The following is a 19,184-nucleotide window of genomic DNA, read 5'->3' as shown; positions in this document are numbered from 1 at the left end:
TCCTGAAAAAAGCAGATAAAGACAAATTTAGAGTTCTAAAAGCTATGCCCCTGTTGTGATGAGAGCAGTTACAATTAATCTGTTGATGGGGGTCAAGAAAGCTGCCTTGCTAAAGGCATGTTAAAGCTCTGGAGTGTTGTCCTATGCATGTTTACTTAGAAATTAGTCCCACTATTTTCCAAAGTGGTTATTCCTAGATAAGCATTCATGGGATTGTAATTTTGTGCTGTATTTTCCCAATATGAAAATGTCATTATTACAAATAAATTGTCAGTTTTACCCATGTAAGGATATTTTGAAAATTTACAATTGGAGAGGTGTTTTGTTTGTTTTTAAGAAAGTATGTGGCATTGGCTGCAAACCAGGTTCTCTACTTAATTATGCATTTTTGTTTAGAACCATTGATTCTCTCTACCAGGAGCTCGTAGAAGAAAAGATATTAATAAAACCTAAGAAAGTAAAGCTCAGCGATTATGTGGGTAAAGTATAAACTTTTTATGACAGTATAGAAGTGCATCATGACATTTCAGAATTACATTTAATGTTTGTCACTTACATACAATATTATGAGACCTGCCTTGAGCATCTGAGACAGAGCAACAAACAGGATCATTTGTTTTAATGTTGCTGATTCCAAACAGAATAATTAATCTGTGCAGAAGAATGCAGTCAAAATAAATCCAGATCTTGTTCTTTACCATGCATGGTATAATCTTCATCCTTTATATTTTCTGATTCATTTTGTTTTTACATCTGGCAAGTGCCAAACACAAAATTAAGGCTTGTTTCCAGTAACATTTTTCTATCCATATTTTTAAAACTGTTTCTTGGGAAGCAGCTGCTAAATGGCTAAAATGCATTTATCACATCTGCAAAGGTTAGCTACTTGTAGGAGACACACATATTTCAAAGACTGCTTCAGAAACCTTGCAAGAAGTTTCTCTCATGGTTATATCTGACCCCTTTTCATTACAATAATACTGACACCAGACATATCCTGACTGAATCCCTCGTGTACTTTAAAAACCTGGGTAGAGAAAAGTAGCTTCAAAAACAGACCTAAATATTGAAGAATGAAAGCATTTCTCCAAAAATCTAATTTTTTTCCTCTTACTTTTCCATCGGCAGGCTGCCATGGAATGGGCAGATTGCTCTTGCCAAAGGTCTGAACTGTTGCTTTCAAAATTAGGCCAAGGGCCTTGTGCAGCACTAAGGCTGCAAGTTCTCCAAAACCAATACTTCTAAATTTGGAAAAGGGAAGCAGAAATAAAACTGAGCTGGGCAGAAGAGTAAGAACTGGTCCTCAATAGTCTAAACATAGGAAAGCTGAAGTAAAGTTAGAGAAAGAGGTGTAAGAGAAGGCCTCTACAGTGCTCCCCACCCATTGGTATTAAGTATCATATAGCCTCCAGACATAGTGGTTCCTTAAGCCATCCTAGCTAATGAGGAACTGTCAGAATAATCCATGAAGACGAAAGCCCATAGCATGCTACTGCATGCAGCCTGTAGCTAGATGAATAGTGGAATGCTCATTGTTGAGGCTCCTGTTCAGACAGACAGGCATCAATTCAATTTTCCAGGAGTGTCTACCAACTCCCTTAGTGAGCATTCTTTGCTCTTTGGGTAAATTTATCTTTCATTAGGATGTTTTTTTCCGTAAGATGATAATACATTATTACATTTTAAACTCAGATTTCTTCCTTGTAGGTGAATGCAGCTATCTGGGGACTACACTTCGTCAGGTGAACATAGAACCAATGCCCTCTCTCATAGATGTCAAACAGCTCATAGCACTCTATGGAATATTGCCACTAGGTAAGATCACACAAGAACCTGCCAGAGGGCAAAATACCACATTTTGTTTCATGTTAGACTCACCTGTTTTTACCAGCTATGACAGTGCTGGATTGATTTGGGTTGAAAGCATTTTGCAGAATTCTTTTTCAGTTAGGTATTCTAAGCCAAGAAAGTTTTAATAGCATACTTAAAAGAGGTGTACGCCTGCTATTGTGTTTGACTATCATTTCTTTGCCATTTTTGTTTGCATGTTAACTGTTTGGAAACTGCAGCATATAAAACAATGTCAGTGACGGAGAATAATAGAAAATACAAGCTCCAGTGATTCGATTTAATCAAGTTAGGGGAAGGGCAAAGGCTGCAATTTACCTTTTTACAAGCCAGCTAATGTATCTTGCTATTAAACAATGGAAGCATTTGTGGAATTAGTCAAAGTTCATTTCATATATCAGAGAGAGTGCTTTTAATTGTCCTTGTCATTTTAAATATTAGAAATTATTTATAACAATCTGCCATGGTTATTTCCTTAAAAGTACCTACTCCATAGTATGTTGTTTAAATATAATTGCAGAATAACATTCTTAAACATAGACCATTGATCTCTCTTTTTTAGGTGTGCTTTTCTGTTATTGTACTACCTTTTCAGTTTGGGAGAGTATAGGAGAAAAAAGTTTCCATTAAATTAGACTGTATCCATACTTAGTCAGATTTTGATTGCTGTCATCCTGTCTCCAAAACACAACTGAACCAAAAAAAGAAGGGGAAATGCTAAATTCTAATGACAAATACTAAATAATAATAATAATAATAATAATAATAATAATAATAATAATAATAATGTAAATTTCCTTGCTGTCTGTCTTATTCAGTTAGGAAGCAAAAACTGAGCAGCACCCAATAAAATCTACAGAAGAAACTGGAACACATCTCAAGGTGCTCAATGGGTTCATAATTTATTGATTAAAAAGCCCAACATGTTCCAGCCTGTATATGTTCTCAAAGTATTTCTTCAAGGGCTACATTAAAAATCAAGAGAGACAACACAGAAATACATAATTTTACAGTGCATGAAATCATTATTACATTTGCACACTGCCTATGTCCTTCAGAGGGATATAAGCTTCAGAAATTTCTAAAGCAAAAACTCTCATACCATTTACAGTATCAAAAAAAACGACAACTAAGGCTGGAGGTTTTTGCTTTTATATCAGCAGATGGGGGGGGGGTTGCTAAATAATATTCAAGGATACTTCAGTGTAACAATGAAGGACATGGGAATCAGAAAACTCAAGAGGAAGTGTGCAATAGTGGGAGGAGGTCAGGATTCTCTTTCATGCTTTGGGGTGCCAAAAATTTTAATTTTAAAATCCACACTCTTTTTTCGTTAAAGTTCTCTCACCAATAGTTTTGCCTTTTCTAAAGGCCAACATCTCAGAGTTGTTGTACAGTGATGTTGTTCCAAGAAATAAGTCGCTGAAGGATCACCTGTTTTTGTTGTTTTTGTTGTTTCTTTGTTTGATAGGTTAAGAAGGTGTACTGCACATTTCTGGGAAGTTTCCACATAAATTCTTTCACATAATTTTTTAGGTAATTGCTTTGAATGGCATAGATAACAAAACTGCTGCTGCATAGATAAAAAAATCTACTGCTGCAGTTATATGATATGCACCTTTCTGAGGCAATTCTGTGAAAAGGGATCTATAGTTGAAATCCAACTCTGTTACATTTGATTGGACTTTTGCAAATTGCTTGATGAGATGGGCCTAGAAGAGAAAAAGATATGTGGTTTATCAGACCTGTTATCATTTTCTGTGTGTGATATAAATACCTAAGATTAAATTAATCATGAGAGACATCAAGTGAGCATTGTATTTTCTGGTAGAATTGACTCTCCAAATAGATGAATGTTTATTTGTTAGTGTAAAGTTCTGAAAGCTTTTTCAGAGCAAAAAAAAAGATGGTTAATTTTATTTTTAATGTCTGTGGTTGATGATGTATGTACTGGCAACATTTTCAGCAACTAATATTCAAATAAAAGAGATTTTTTTATAAATTCCACATTTTTATTCAAAACTTAAATAATGAAAAGATTAATATTCTTATACAGTGGACCCTTGTTATATGCTGGGGTTTGGTTCCAAGGTCTCCCATGTATAACAAAACCCATGGATACTCAAGTCCCATTAAATATAACGACATAGCAAAATGGTGTCCCTTATAAAAAATGGAAAATCAAGGTTTGATATTTGAAATTTATACTTTTTTGGAATATTTTCAAACCGTGGATGCTTGAATCCATGTATAAAAATTCTGTGTATAAGAAGGGCTGACTGTACACCTAAAAATAACACAAGTATAAATGTAAGCAAGTTACATATTTGCTAAAGCAAAATCTTATGAATTCCTTTCATCAAAATTGCTAAAGTGCTGATTTGATTGCTTTTCTAAAGCTTTTGGAGAGCCACCTGTATCATTTTTTCCCTGACATTAATGGCTAAATCTTATTGTATGCTTATTCATGAGTTTAATTGAGCTTATTTCAAATAAACACACATAGAGTGGGGCCTGTAGTACTTCTCTTTGGAAATATGAACTGGATTTGCTGCAGCTTTGAGTCAGCAGTCCATCACATGAGAACAAGGTGCTTAATATTTCGAATGCATTTGAATTCATTGTGTTCTGTATATGTAGTTAAGATTTATGTTCGATATGAAACTGAGAATCTTACTATCTCCTGTTTCACATTGTGCCATGACCCAGTTCATATATACTAAAGCCAGTGGATTTTTGCTTAGGGAAACAAATCATGCATTCTGAAACCCACATGTCAAAGCATACTCTCTCTTTCAAAAGATCTATTTCTTCTCAGCCTGTGGGGCCCATCTTACAGCTTTCCTGATTCGCACTATTTTAAAATATATATATTTTATTTATCTGCTGCCTTCTCTCAAATTTAAACCAAGGTGGCTCACAGTAAAGGTCATATGTAAGGTGTGGTCAGGGAAAAAAAACCTTGGAACCTAAAGTCATCTCAATTTGAATAAGCTCATTAAATCAATAGGATTTACTATACATAAATGTTAGTTTAACAGATTCTCATTGATTCATTGAGTCTACTCTAAGTGAGAATAAAAATTGGAATTATGCTATAGTTAGATGCTCCAAATACCAAAGGAAAAGTTAAACTATTGTATGCCCTTTGATTGCAAAGGACTGGATAGTTAAATATATTCTCTCCTACTGAAATCAATAGAGCCTAACACATACCTTTATGTAGAACAAGGTTTGTATGGGGACAGCTAATTTATCTTCTGCTTGTCAGCTTTCTAAATTTTACCATAATTTAGATTTTTTAAAAGTTATTTTTTTTTTAAAAAAAAAAGTTCAATTTGAGTTCTTGTGTTGGAAGTAAAGACTATATTATTGCAATGTTAAGATGTTCCCAGCCCCATTAATCTGTTGCATCTAGCCTGAGGCTTTACCTCCATTTATGGGCAATTAAAAGTAAAATTGTCCATTGTACTTCCATAGGTTCTCAATCTGTACATGAGAAAGCTCCTCTTGTGAAGGCTTTGCTCTTGGCTGGACCAGTAGGTGTGGGGAAAAAGATGCTTATCCATGCACTGTGCACTGAAACAGGAGCCAATCTTTTCAATTTATCGGCAGCTAACATTGCAGGAAAATACCCTGGCAAGCCTGGTCTGCAGTTGATGCTTCACATGGTTTTTAAGGTGAGACAAGGAGTGGCTTTTTATTTATCTTTTCCCTGTAAATATACACAAGCCTGTATTTTAGTTATATGTTAAGGTGAAATCTAATTGCTAATCTGAGCTAGACTGGACCGATTGAATCAAGGGTTAATCAACACTTGATTGATATATTGGATTGAAATCTTGTTTTTATTCTAGATGGGATTAACATTCAGTTCAGGCCTAGGAATGTTATCCTCTATTCAAAAAAGATAATTGTTATCTAATGTGAAGTTGAAGGCTTTCATGGCTGGCATCCATAGTTTTTTGTGGGGGTTTTGGGGCTATGTGGCCATGTTTAGATTCTCTGAAAGTGCCAGAAACACATGCAGGGAAACATCAGCCCAAAAACCCTAACTAATTCTTATCTAATTTATTTGAAATGTTCTTGTGTAATACATAGTAAAAAAGATATAGTAACAATAATAATGGTTTAAAAATAATTACATTGCTCACATTGTTGTTATTTTCAGTCTCTTCAAGTTGACTCTGTTTCATAGTGACCCAATCAAAGGATTTTCTTGGCAAGATTTAGTCAGAGAAGGTTTGTCATTGCCATCCTCTTGGGCTGACGGAGTGTGACTTGTCCAAGATCATCCTTCACCTTGGGGTGGGTTTCCATGGTTGGGCAAAGATTCAAAACCGTGTCTCTCACAGTCCTATTTCATCACTCAGACCACTACACCATACAATAACACATACGTACAATTAGCATACAATATAAAAGAACATATAGGCATCAAGTACAGTGATTCCTTCTTTTACACGGGGGATCCGTTCTGGACCCCCTGCGTAAAAAAAATTCCACGTATGCTTGAGCCCAATTAGAAGTATGGGGCTCATGCTCGCGGCAGCATGGCACCACACACACGCCACAGGCACCCGCGTCATTACTCCTTCTGGTGCATGGCGCCACTTCTTCCTTCACTGTTTTCAGCATATGCTGAAAGCAGCGTATAATGTGCCCACGTATGATGCGGGCGCATTGTATTTTAAAAGATTGAAAGCTGTGCACTACACCAGTTCCTACCACTCACAACGCACTTCCCAATTTTATTTTTTATCCTTCATCTTGTTGAAATCTTTAAAATACTAGATGCCTGTCACATACCTATATCTTTATTGTATGTTAAATACATATATTTCTTTTTTCATACTTCTTTTAAATAGCACTCCTATTCATACTTTGTTGTTGTTGTGGCTGCTGTTGTGTGCCTTTAAGTCATTTCCGAGCTATGGTGACCCTATAGTGAACCTATCATGGGGTTTTCTTGGCAAGATTTGTTCAGAGGACAGCCCCAGAGGCTGAGAGCATGTGACTTGCCTAAGGTCACCCAGTGGTTTTCATGGCCAAGTTGGGTACTGGTCTTCAAGGTTGTAGTCCAACACTCAAACCACTACACCATGCTGGCTCTCTAGTCATACTTACACAGGAGTAACACAAATGGACCTCAACTGGACTTATTTCTGAATAGACAGAAGCTGAATAGATAGTTGTTGCCTGTGTTTTGTTTTAACACAGAGGTAGGCAACTTGCAGCCCTCGAGATATTGTTGAATTTCCGCTCCCTGCAGCCTTAGCCAGCATAGCCAATAGTGAGAGGTTATGGAAGTTGCTGTCCAAAAATATCGGGGGGGGGGGCACATGTTGCCCATTCCTCTTTTAAGAGATAGCTTATTTGAACACAAGTAAGGAATTCTTACTATTCAACCAGAATTCGTTATTCAAAGGCATCCAATCTCAGCAGAGACCTAGCTCTCGCTAAGATGGTTCAATTGCCCTGCATCATCTCAGGCTATAAATGGGATAGACAACATTGTCTAACTGATTCATCAGTGACATTAATTCTCTCATTGAAATCACCAAGTCCAAAGAGTACCTACAAATAATGTATTTGCTGGAGCAATGTTTTCAATATATGCTATCGCCTCTCTAGAATTAGCTAAATGAGCAGAGCAATCTTAACAGCAGAGGAAGGGGCGCAAAGTGGCAGATCAAAAGCCCCCAATTTGTGCTGGCAGGTATAGAAAATGGGGAAGGTTTTCTCTTTGTTCCAGTCATTTTGGTTTCCTTTATTCCTCTTCCCTTCTCATTGCTTTGTTTGGCATTGCTGAAAGTCCTGATTTTGATTTCATTGGTATAGCTGAGGGACCCAATCAAGATTGTAACCAGAAATTTTGAAATGAAGTCTGCTGCATATAATGAGGTTGACTGAGCATAGTTAAATGAAAAATAGCTGAAGTTTTATTTTGAAATGCATTATGAATGCAGCCTTTTCCCTCAGTGCCTGCCTTCCAGGCGCTGCCTGAAACTATAGTGGTGCTCTATAGAGAATGCCATATAGAGAATGTCATATAGAATATCTATAGAAAATGTCAGCTTGGAAGATGACCATCTTCCTCTCCAGACTGCTATGGAGAAGACTTTCTCCTCCTTCTACCAGCCATCACTGAACCCTTTTACTCCAACCACTGTTTCCACTGACTCTTACACTAATACTCTTCAAACATCTGTCCATATGTCTGTCTCTTGGTGGTGGTGGTGGTGGTGCTGCTGCTGCTATTGCAACTCTCTGTTCTAGATCACACAGGCAAGCCTGAAAAAAAGTGAACTCAAACAAAGTACCCTGTTGGTCTTGGATGCCAGCCGCCTTGCTTATTTGTCATTTCTTCAATATGTTGACTGAGGGACCAAGAAATTATTAACTCAGCCCAATGGCCTCTACAGGAGTCAGGCAGCAAGCCTCCAGCAGGTATTTATTCCCTGACCTATGGTGGGGCCAAGTTGGATTTCCCCTTGCCCTGGTGTTCTTTGTGCAAGTAGTGCTAGTGCAAGACTCCCATTTGCTTTGTTATTCAAAAATTAAAATATTATAAATAAATGTAAATGAATTTGAATATGGCCAGAAGGTGGGGCAGAGTGTTTTACTTTAAAGCTATGAAACTGAGGGAAATAAGCACATGGAGCAAAGAGTTGTCCTAAATTTGGATCATGTTACTGACAGTGCTGTAGTGGTATGAGAGTTGAACTGTGGTTCTGGAGAACTGATTCAATTCCCTGTTCAGCCATGGAAACTCACTGGTTGATCTTGGATGGAGCACACAATCTCAGCCCCAGAAAACCCTGTGAAAGAGTCACCTGAAGGTCACCATAAGTCAAAAACAACTTGAAGACACACAACAAGAAGTGCCAAATTACTCTTTGAGCTACAAAGCAGAGAGGATATATATTTGGTTATTTACACACACTGTTCTGTGAAACATTCTGTTTCAAGGGATCTCCAAACCCAACGTAACTTTTTGGAAGGAAGACATGAGGGACTGCCAAAAGAGAAGGAAAATTCTTGGACTAATGAAAGTTCAGTGGACACTCCACATTTGCTGGGGTTAAAGGCACAGGACCCGTGTGAAAATGAAATAAACACAAATTTTTAAAAAAACACTCCACAATGCCTAGAGAAAGGAATCTCTGGGCCCTTGAGCTTTCTGGAGGACCTAAATATTCCTAGAGAGAACGTATTAATCAAATCCGCAAATAATCAAATCCAGAAAAGTACACAGTTCCAAATGTGAAAGGTGAACAGTACCTTTTGTGTATCAAAGAATGTTTCATCTGCAGAGAGACATCAATTGTGTTGTGTTGCATCTTTTTATTGTACTCATTTCTTTTGTATGCAAATGAACTATGGTATATGCATTAAAATACTACTACTAATTAATAAATGTATCCTTTTCTTCTTACTGTGGCTGGAATCCAAATGGCTACTTTATGGGTAATGAAGACATTGTACAGGCTTTTGACTTCTTTCTTCTTGGAACAAAAAAACAGCAACAATATCAGAGGGTGATTTTGAAAGTCCCCAGTATTTCAACAAGGGTTGCTATGTGCTATGGGACCTGTTGCCCAACAAGCCTGGTGGGCATGCAGAAAAGCCAACTAGTCCAACCCTCTGCCATGTTTAGTCATTTGCTGTTGATGCTCAATATGTAAGCTTTTCTCTGCAGTCTCATCAAATTTTAAATATAACATATTTTTGGGAAAGGATAATTACTATTTTGTTTGCTTTAATTTAAAAATAGATTGCAATCCCAATCTGAAGAAACATGGAATAAACTGTTAGTAAAAAGCACTAAAGATCTGGTGTTACAGAACACTCTCCAAAACTAAATGCAAAGAAAAAGGGGATTTGACTATCCTGCAAAACCAGTCCTATCTTAACTTAAGGCAGTATTAGAAAGGTTAAGGAGCCATCTGCTGGTGACTTCAACAAAATGAACTGTATAGCACTGCTACTAAAATTTCAATTATAAATTAATTGCATAGTCCCATTTAATTATCCATAGATTCAAACTGCCCATGGATAATTCAAATGATGTACTTTTCACTGCAACATACAGTCTGCCACATATCTGCCAACAATTTCAATTAGATGCTGGTGGATTATGGGTGTCTCAGCTGGTTAAAAACAAATTGGAAAATATCAGCGTATTGATCGGAAGAAGACAGCTTACTGCTCAGAATAACATTGTTTTATATATAGGCAAATCTTTTCATTTTTGTGAACTTGGAAGCAGAAAACATTCATATAGATTACCTATCTTTGAGTTAATAAAAAGTAAGATCACTACATATTTTGTATTTATCTAACTGTACTTCCCCATAGCTAATCTAATTTAAGAAGCCAGCTGACATTATCTCTGGGAGGGGAGGCGGGGAAACAAAGGAAGACTGAAATATTGTAGGACCTGTTTAACCATAATGATTATACTGTAAAGGTTCCCTTGTAGAGAAGAGCACTTTTTCAACCAGTAAGAAGAAATTTAATTTACTAAAGAAGAAAAATGGTTGCAGGAAGAGAAGGAAATAGAGGACTCCCAAAGGCCATCTATTTTTAAAATGCATAATATTCAATTGATTAAAGCTAGAAGTATTAATCACATAAATTGGTAGATTAATTAGTAAATTTATTATGCATGACTAAAAATGTAGATTTCTCTTAGATTCTTCCCCTTTCTGTAACAATACCATTGAGATCTGTAAGCAATATGCTCATTTTACTATCCCTTAATATATCAACACAAAACTGATCTTCCAAAAAGAATTCTTATTCATAGTTGCATTCTTTTCCCAACATGGGCAATAATCACCATGTAGGAAAAACTGTATACAGTTTCCCACCATTTAAGGGTTGGTGACATCCTAGAAATTGCTGTGTTTTTAGAAGAGGTTTTATTTCCCTTAGACTTTCCAGATCAAATGTGATAGGTTGTTTATGACGTACAATCATTATTATTATTATTATTATTATTATTATTGCATAGAAGCAATATGCATTTTTCCCTGCAACATTTCAAAAAAAGCAAAGCAGGCTTAAAAAAATTACAAGTTTTTTTTTATCTTATCAGTGAAAGTTTTGTTTACAGAGCTATAGCTACAGCTATAAAACCAAAAAAAATATGATTAGTGCTTGTAATCAGAATTTTCTAAATAATATTAATAATAATAATAATAATAATAATAATAATAATAATAATAATAATAATAATAATAATAATAATAGGATTTATTTATATACCACCCAATCACTGGGAATTGATAGTATTACTGTATATGGCCATTTCAGGCAACCCATTTTTTTCTGTATTGTACGTTTTTGTTTACATGCATCATCAAGTGGGATCAATAGGGAACCAGTTCATCTGAAGGGCCTTTTCTGCTGAATGTCCTGCAGGTGCTGCTGAGCAATAATCATAAGAGGTTACTACTCAGTAGAAAATTTATTTAATAATCTCATACTGTTCATAGCAACTATTTGTGAAACAGACAGAAACAAAATAAAAAAACCCTTGAAGTATTGCCTTTTTCAAGCTGAGAATCAGAACCACAATGCATTTGAAGCAGCAGGTATTAAGAATATGTATTTGTTGTGATTTGGAATGTAGTAGGTATATTCCAAGTTCATTAAAATTAATGGATCTGACATCAGCTTTAGTGGATATACTCTATACCCTGAGGACTTGTTCACACGTGACACATATTTCTGGTGAAGGTTAATTATCATGATTATCTTTAAATCTTCCTCACAAATATCATGTGTGAACAAACCCTCAGGATATCATGTATATCCCCGAGAAGCTGGTAACAAATACATTTATTTAGATTTGGGCTATGCCCACAATATACAAGGCCTCAATTGGTACATTTTTATTAATAATAGTACTTTACTATTTAGATTATGTGTTCTAAGCTCTTCACATATGGAAAACAACTCTATAATGAACATTTCTGTACGTCCCAATATGATAGTTGTGGAGTTGAGGCTAAGCAAGAGTAGCCTGCCTAAGGCCATCTAGGAGAGGCCACATTTAAATGCAGACTTTTCAGAACTATTGCTGAGTCACATAGCCATCACATCTCAGCTGTTTTCTGGCTAGTTTTTTTAAATATACTGTATATATACTTTGCACAGGTACTGCCCTAGAATTTTTTTTTTTACAGTTTTACCAAGGCCTTTGTAGTATGGGATTAGTATTGATGAGAAATTAAATTTCCTTTGTAAGTACAGTACATCACTGTTTACTCTAACAACAAAAAGGCAGTACCCAGTTTCGGCTGGTTATCTCGTTTCTGACTATTTTGTAATATTTTCTGAATTATTGTAATACAGATGTCATATCAACCAAATACATCCTGTGTAATTTAGGCTTTCAGTTTAAGGTGTTTCATAGATGTGTCACTGTATTTAAATACTGAGAACCGCAAGTGATTACTTTAAAAAGGTAAAAACTCTAACAACATATTTTAAATAAGATTTTAAGCTACAATAAAGGTATTAGCATTGAGGTGCTACAATGCCACTCTATTGTTGTTGCTTAGAATTTGACAGTCTTTAGTATCTATTAGCCTTGTGGGTTTTCCTATCGATTTCTGCAATACACTCTACATGGGGCTACCCTTGTGTTTAGTTCGGAAAGTTCAATTAGTTCAGAACATGGCAGCCAGGTTGGTTTCTGGTAAAGCCAGAAACGATCACATAACACCTATTTTAAAATCGCTCCACTGGCTGCCTATTAGTTTCCGGGCACAGTACAAGGTGTTGATCATGACCTTTAAAGCCTTACATGGCTTGGGTCCAACATATCTTCAGGACCGCCTACTCCCATATAATCCACTCCGCGCACTCAAGTCCTCTGGGAGGAATTTATTGCAGCCTATGTAAACTAGGCTAACTGTAACCACCCAGAGGATCTTTTCGGCAACCGTTCCCAGATTATGGAATGGCTTGCTGGAGGAGATCCATCACATTACCAGTTTAGACAGCTTTAAAAAGGATGTTAAGACAGATCTCTTCTGGCAGACCTTTCCCAAATAGAAAACCGGCCACCAAAGTAGAACCCATCACCCCTCTGAATCTGCTATGGCTACTTTTTGACTTGTTTATTTTATTGTATGTTTTAAAACTGTTAATGGTTTAATCGTTATCTTAGGGGAGGGTGGAATATTGGGATTGTACAATTCTAATTTGTAAACCGTCCCAGTTGTCCTGACAGAGAGGCGGGATATAAATTTTAAAATTATTTTATTTATTATTATTTATTTGCTATATCCCCTTTCTCCCAGAGTGGGAGCAATTTCAGGGATAGGAGCTTCTGCACCAATATATGGATTTGAAAGCTACTGGGCTCATTGCATTGAAATGAACCAGGTAGGAGACACAATGGAGCTGCCCTACCAGAAACATATTGCTAGCATGATATAAAGACCTACAACCTTTAAAAGTGTTACATTTAAAAGATTTTCCATTTTCATCATTCAGGTAGCCAAGCAACTACAACCTTCAGTCATATGGATTGGAGACACAGAAAAAAACTTTCTACAAAAAGGTGCCTAAAGCAGAAAAAGAGGTAAATGTCATTTCTCCCTCTATACTGCCAGCATGGCAAAGTAATGAGAGTATTTTTTTTTTACTAGTGTTATTTTTTTTTCTAATGGTCACCCATCATCAGTAACTTTGGGTCAGCTTCACATAAAAAGCAATATGGAATAGATCATGTCTTTAATTAGAATTGTTTCTTTGCTGAAGGAACATATTAACTTTGGATTAAACCATATCTCTTCACTGGGCACAGTGGAAATGAAAAAGCCAGATCAGTTTATAAGGCAAATAAGAAAACAAAGGCAAAGTGACAGCATCTCATTTAAGAACTGGTGATAATTCTGGAAATTATCTATTTTGTTTCTCTATACAAATCAGACTTAATTTTTTTCAATCACTCACAGGTAAAATGGTCATTACCCAAATAATGGACTTAAGTCTTAACTGAGCACACATGGTTGTTTTGTCAGATTTCAGACAACTTTTGCTTTCTAGCATCATCATGGTACATCATTCTGTTTATCATTAACAAAATGAGAATAACAAATTTACCAAGCAACAGCCTACCAGTTAAATGTCACCTGAAAAGAAATTACAATCCTGGACATGAGATCAAAGCATGAATGCTTTTTGTTCTAAGTTTAAGAAATGCTTTGTGACACACTCTTATTTCTCTTTGATCCCAGGTTTAGTGTCTGTAGAGAAGTAGGAATCAATACTTTCGAAAACTGCATAGAGATGTTGAACCTAGCTATGAGGTGACTTATGCCCTCTGCTGGCTCATCTTTGCAGAAACAGTTTGCCACACAGATACCAGTAAATAAAGTGATGTGTATATACTAGTTTAACTTTTTTTCACAAAACCCGTATACACCTAGAAAAAAGAAAATTGTGCTACAGAAGATGTGTGCTTAGGTGTTTGTACCAGTTATCCTGAACTGAAAATAAATTCAAATTTTGGCAGCAAATCCATTTAAATAAACTCAAGCCAGGACTGTATTTGTGACACTAATATGTAAACATTTTCCAATACATAGAATGTAATCTAACGAAAATTAAGCACTTTTAGATTTAGTTTATGTTTGTGTTGTATTGTCTATATTTTCAATAAAAAATTAAAAAAAGAAAAAAGAAAAAGCAAATTAAGCACTTTTACATTTCATAGATTGCAAAGGAAAAATTTAACATATGATTGAATTTCTATCATTGATATCAACAAAACAAATAGGTATTTATCATTGGCTAAATTGTATCCTTATTAATTTAGAAATGTGAACTTTTCACTTGTTTACAATTTCCTGCCAAGGGTACAGTCACATTTACATATTTAAGCAGCAGACCTGTTGTGAAGCATATTCACTGTATTTTAGTTACATATGAGGCAATGCATTGCCAGAATCCTATATTACCTTTTATTTAACTTTACATATATCTAGCTAGGTAGCAGAGCCACAAAGAAACCCTGTTAGTGAATTCTGAAGATGCATAACCAACAAGGTGGTTATGAACCTGTAAAGAAGTAAAAATAAGTACTATATTAGCATAACTAATCCTTAAAAAAAGTGTCATCATCTTTTGAATTATGGAGATTCTTTGTTTAAGTAAAATGCATCTCATCAACAAGCTTTTGCTTTGTTGTAATCAGAAGAAGTCCTTGCAGACAACATTGGCTCTCAGTCTCTATATCTGCAAATACATACGAAGCCTAGCACCAGGTTATGCCTTTGTAATCATAAAGTCAAGTGAGTTTCTTTGTTCAGGAAGAAGAAAATCATTTATATGTATGGCTTTTTTTACAAAAAGTTCATGGACCTTGCCTAATCCTAGATCACTTTTATTTGAATTTGATCTGGAAGATGCAACCTAAACGTTTGAGAAAACAACTTGCCAAAACTTTGAAAACTCTGAAAATTGAAGACCGAGTACTGGTAGTGGGAACTACTAAACGACCTTTTGATGCAGACCTCAAACCCCTTTGCAGAGTTTACAAGAAAATCATTCTGGTTCCAAGGCCAGACTACGCTTCAAGATTTGGCAAGTATAAGAAAACATGATATGGAAGTGTTGGTTATGTAAACCTAATTGATGCAAACGTATCTCAAAATTAAAGTGTGTTATGATGGCCATCAAAAAGATCATTATGAAACTTCTAAATTTTTACATTATTTGGGTCTTTATTGTCCATATCATATCTGACATGTTAATGTACCATAAAACGTTACAATCTTGTTAACATAGATTTTTAGATCTTGAATGGATGATAATCTACAAAATTATTACAGGATTGGTAATTCTGAGATTGATAAAAATTTTCACCAGAATCCAGAGAGTGCCATGCAATTATTGTGCACTCAGTGGAGGTTCTTTCCATCTCTCCATGTGCAGTCTCTGCCCAATTGAATACTTCCTGAAAAGCCACTCCAGGGAGGCATGCAATGCAGCACAAAGGAATGTAGCCAGGAGGGATAATCTTAACCCATTTCCTCCACACCACTCCCATGTATCTGAAAACATGCTTTCCATACAGTCCTCAGAGTATTTTGCTCTTAATTGGATTGAGACCTCAGATTTTTCTGCTGCTTACTGCCACCGCTATTTATTTTTTAAATAGTTAATACAGTTAGGCTTCTGGATGTACAGTTCATTTATTAATAACCTCATAACTATATTTTTATTTCCTGACATTGAATAGTTTTATGGAAACACTTCATTCAACAAAATGGAGGGGTTCTCTCTAAACCACTGAATATAAGTTGCCTGGCACACGTTTCCGATGGGTATACTCAAGGACATATCCTCAATGCAGTTCAAGCTGTCCTAACTGAACGGCGCCTAATGCAGTTGAACAAGAAGCCACTGGTTGCAGCTGAATTCTTAACTTGCTTAGCCAAACAGGACCCTGTATACAAAGAAGAAGAAGAAACATTTAAGGTTAAGTTGATCTGTTAAGAAATGTACCTTTCCCCCTTAATTAAATAGTAAACTAGAGTTCATGGTTTTGCATAGCACACTCAGAAATTCCTAGAACTTATTCATATATTTGGAAACATCTATTTGCCAAAGACATGTAGGGCCATGTGCTCAAACCAGCTTTCACTCCATTGCTAACTTTGCTTGATTACTATGGATTTGGAGTAAAGTCTGTAGTCCAATGACTGTAAAAGCTGGGGTACAACCTAAAACAAATGCCCAAAAGCCTACTTGGTTATTCAACACAACTTATTGTCCTTGCAGTAACTTCTGACCCTACAAGTAATGTACATGGTTCACAATAAACTTCAAATGCTTTTTATTGTATTTTTGATATCATGCCAGCATTTCATAGTCCAAGGAGTGATTTACACCTCAGTAGCTCAGCCAAGAACCTCTTGGTTTCATTGGTTGGAAACCAGCATCCAATGAATCATATTACAGCAATTTTTCTCCTATAGAATAATATTTCTGTGACACCACACTTTAGAAATCCTGCAAAAACAGTTAACCCCCGCTCCCCTGACACAAAGCCTTTGAACAACACATGCCTAAACAAGAGTTCCAGAATGAAAGATGTCTATCTCCTCCTAGGTTTGGTGGGATAAATATGTCATTCCTTTAGTGTTTAGTGGGATCAATATTTATCTCATGAATTGTAGCGTAGTTGTAATGTCCCAACGGCAAGCCAAAGTACCTCTGTCATTTCAATACTGATATTTCAATATGAAATCTCATGGCCATGGCATGATATCTTCTAAGAACCGTTGTAATTGTTCCCATTTTCAGTCAACTTATTTTACTGTGATAATTGCCTGCTTGTATCTGTTTTATTTTTAATATGCTTTCATGCTAGATGAAATGTGTAATTTAGATTCCCCACTTAAGTTTTATCGACATAGGAAAAGTTGCAACAAAAACAAAAATGCCATTCCCCACTGAGATCAGAGAGCCACATTCACTTGTGCACCTTGCCAAATTTCAAAGATAATTTTCAACGAGTTACATACCCTATGAAATAGGGTTGATCACAGAGATTGTAATGGTATCATAACTATAGCAACTTGAGTACCACAGCTATGTATTCATGTTAATGAGCCACTTCAAGCAGATGATTGCTACTGTTCTTGTTATAATAGCAATCTCAAGAGAACTAAAGATTGTGATACTGCTTCTCCATGAGCTATCCACAATTAGGGATCTTTTAAGAAAAAAAAACTATTGCAGACAGAAAAAGAAATGTTACTTGCATACTTTCAGACTCCTTAAAATGCATTTCCATCTGATTCTGTAGGCTTGGTATGCAAAGACTCCTCTGGGAAAAGCACGGATCAAGTCACTGACAGAGAACGAAGATACTGCAAAGGGGAAAGGAAAAGGGAAAGGGAAAGGAAAAGACAAGGGAAAGGATAAAGAGAAGACAAAGGAAGGCAAGAAGGGCAAGAAAAAGAAGAAGAAGAAATAGCAGTCATTTAACTGAAAACTTCTCTTACTATACTGCTCAGTGTACAGAAATGTAGTGTACTGTTGCAGGGAGCAGCTATAGGGGTATTTTCCTTGAAATTTTAGGTCTTTGTTTGAATCTACTACAGCTTATATTTACCAATATTCTGTGAAAAATTCAGGACAGGATATCAGTGTGGCATTTGATTCCCTCAGGGTGAACTAATGGCCACTGAATTTCACTGTTCTTTCTTAGATGTTTTCAGATAGTAAATATCATTTCTTAAATAGTTATGCTTAAATTAATAGGAATCTGCTTTAGAATTTGACTGCATAGTGAGACATTTATTTTTGATCATCTGTGGCAGGGATGAGCATTTTGTGGTCTTCCAGATGTTGTTGGATTGCACACCCCACCATTGCTTATGATGGCTAGGCCTGATGTCAGTTGCAGTACAGCATCATCTGGAGGGTCACACATCACCTATCCCAGATATCTGGGCATGAATATTCCCCCAATGAGATTATAACACATTTATACCCAGAAATCCCCATTGAGGCCAAGCAAATCCTATTCCTTAACATTCCCTTTCTTGATGAGCACACTGGCAGCTCTCTAGAGAGGCCAGGAATTCCCACATGCCAATGTTCTGAATATCACAAAGCTACAGCACAGAGGGGGGGGGGGGGGGCTGGATGGAGATACAGGAGACATCCACAGATTTCCCATCTCCAGATTGACAACACACACACACCCTTTACACATGCTGGAATGAGGTCATAAGAATAGAGAAGACATTGGAACACTGTGGCAATCCTTTCATGAGTAGGATTTGTGTTTGCTATCTGTTTATGCCTTACTAAAGTTTTTCAATATCTTTATGACAATTTTCAGTGTATGTGACTATGTTTCAATTATCAAAATAAATATATAATATATTATACTTTCCAGTAAAGTGTTTAGAGCTCAAAATATTTGTTTTCTCTTTAATCTGGCAAAGGTTTTTTTTAAAAAAAAAATCATGGTAGTCCACTGAGTCAATACTTAAATGTAAGAACCCAGTAATTATTTTTAAAATTAGAGCTGCCTCAATCCCAGATTCCACAGATCTCAAAAATCTATGAGCCTGAATTCCACATGCACTTAGACTGGCTGCAGTTTCTGATATAAATTAATAGTGCATGCCAACAATACCTATTCAAAAACATGCATCTAGCCAGATAAGCAGGGAGCAAAATGTATAACATTTGGGGGGAAATCATTACAATTTAACTAGAAATGCCTGAACTGTTAACTGACAAAGATCCCAACATCCCACATGCACATGTGAATTGCCTTTATTAGGGAT

The 19,184-nt window shown here is 36.1% G+C and overlaps 1 protein-coding gene across 1 annotated transcript in view; it reads left to right on the top strand.

Moving 5' to 3' along the window:
• The window catches only part of IQCA1 (IQ motif containing with AAA domain 1), an 88,168-nt gene extending 69,372 nt beyond the window's left edge, over positions 1-18,796 (top strand). Inside the window, 8 exon segments of the mRNA XM_042446007.1 lie at positions 397-479; positions 1,708-1,815; positions 5,329-5,528; positions 13,363-13,410; positions 13,412-13,450; positions 15,279-15,456; positions 16,115-16,353; positions 17,687-18,796. Coding sequence (XP_042301941.1) covers positions 397-479; positions 1,708-1,815; positions 5,329-5,528; positions 13,363-13,410; positions 13,412-13,450; positions 15,279-15,456; positions 16,115-16,353; positions 17,687-17,857 — 1,066 coding nt within the window. The 3' untranslated portion in view covers positions 17,858-18,796.
• The last annotated feature ends 388 nt before the right edge of the window (positions 18,797-19,184 follow it).

The sequence above is a fragment of the Sceloporus undulatus genome, chromosome 1 (genome assembly GCF_019175285.1).
Source record: "Sceloporus undulatus isolate JIND9_A2432 ecotype Alabama chromosome 1, SceUnd_v1.1, whole genome shotgun sequence".
Lineage (NCBI taxonomy): Eukaryota > Metazoa > Chordata > Lepidosauria > Squamata > Phrynosomatidae > Sceloporus > Sceloporus undulatus.
Note: the sequence above shows the minus strand (reverse complement) of the source record. Positions and strands in the feature narration are given on the sequence as shown.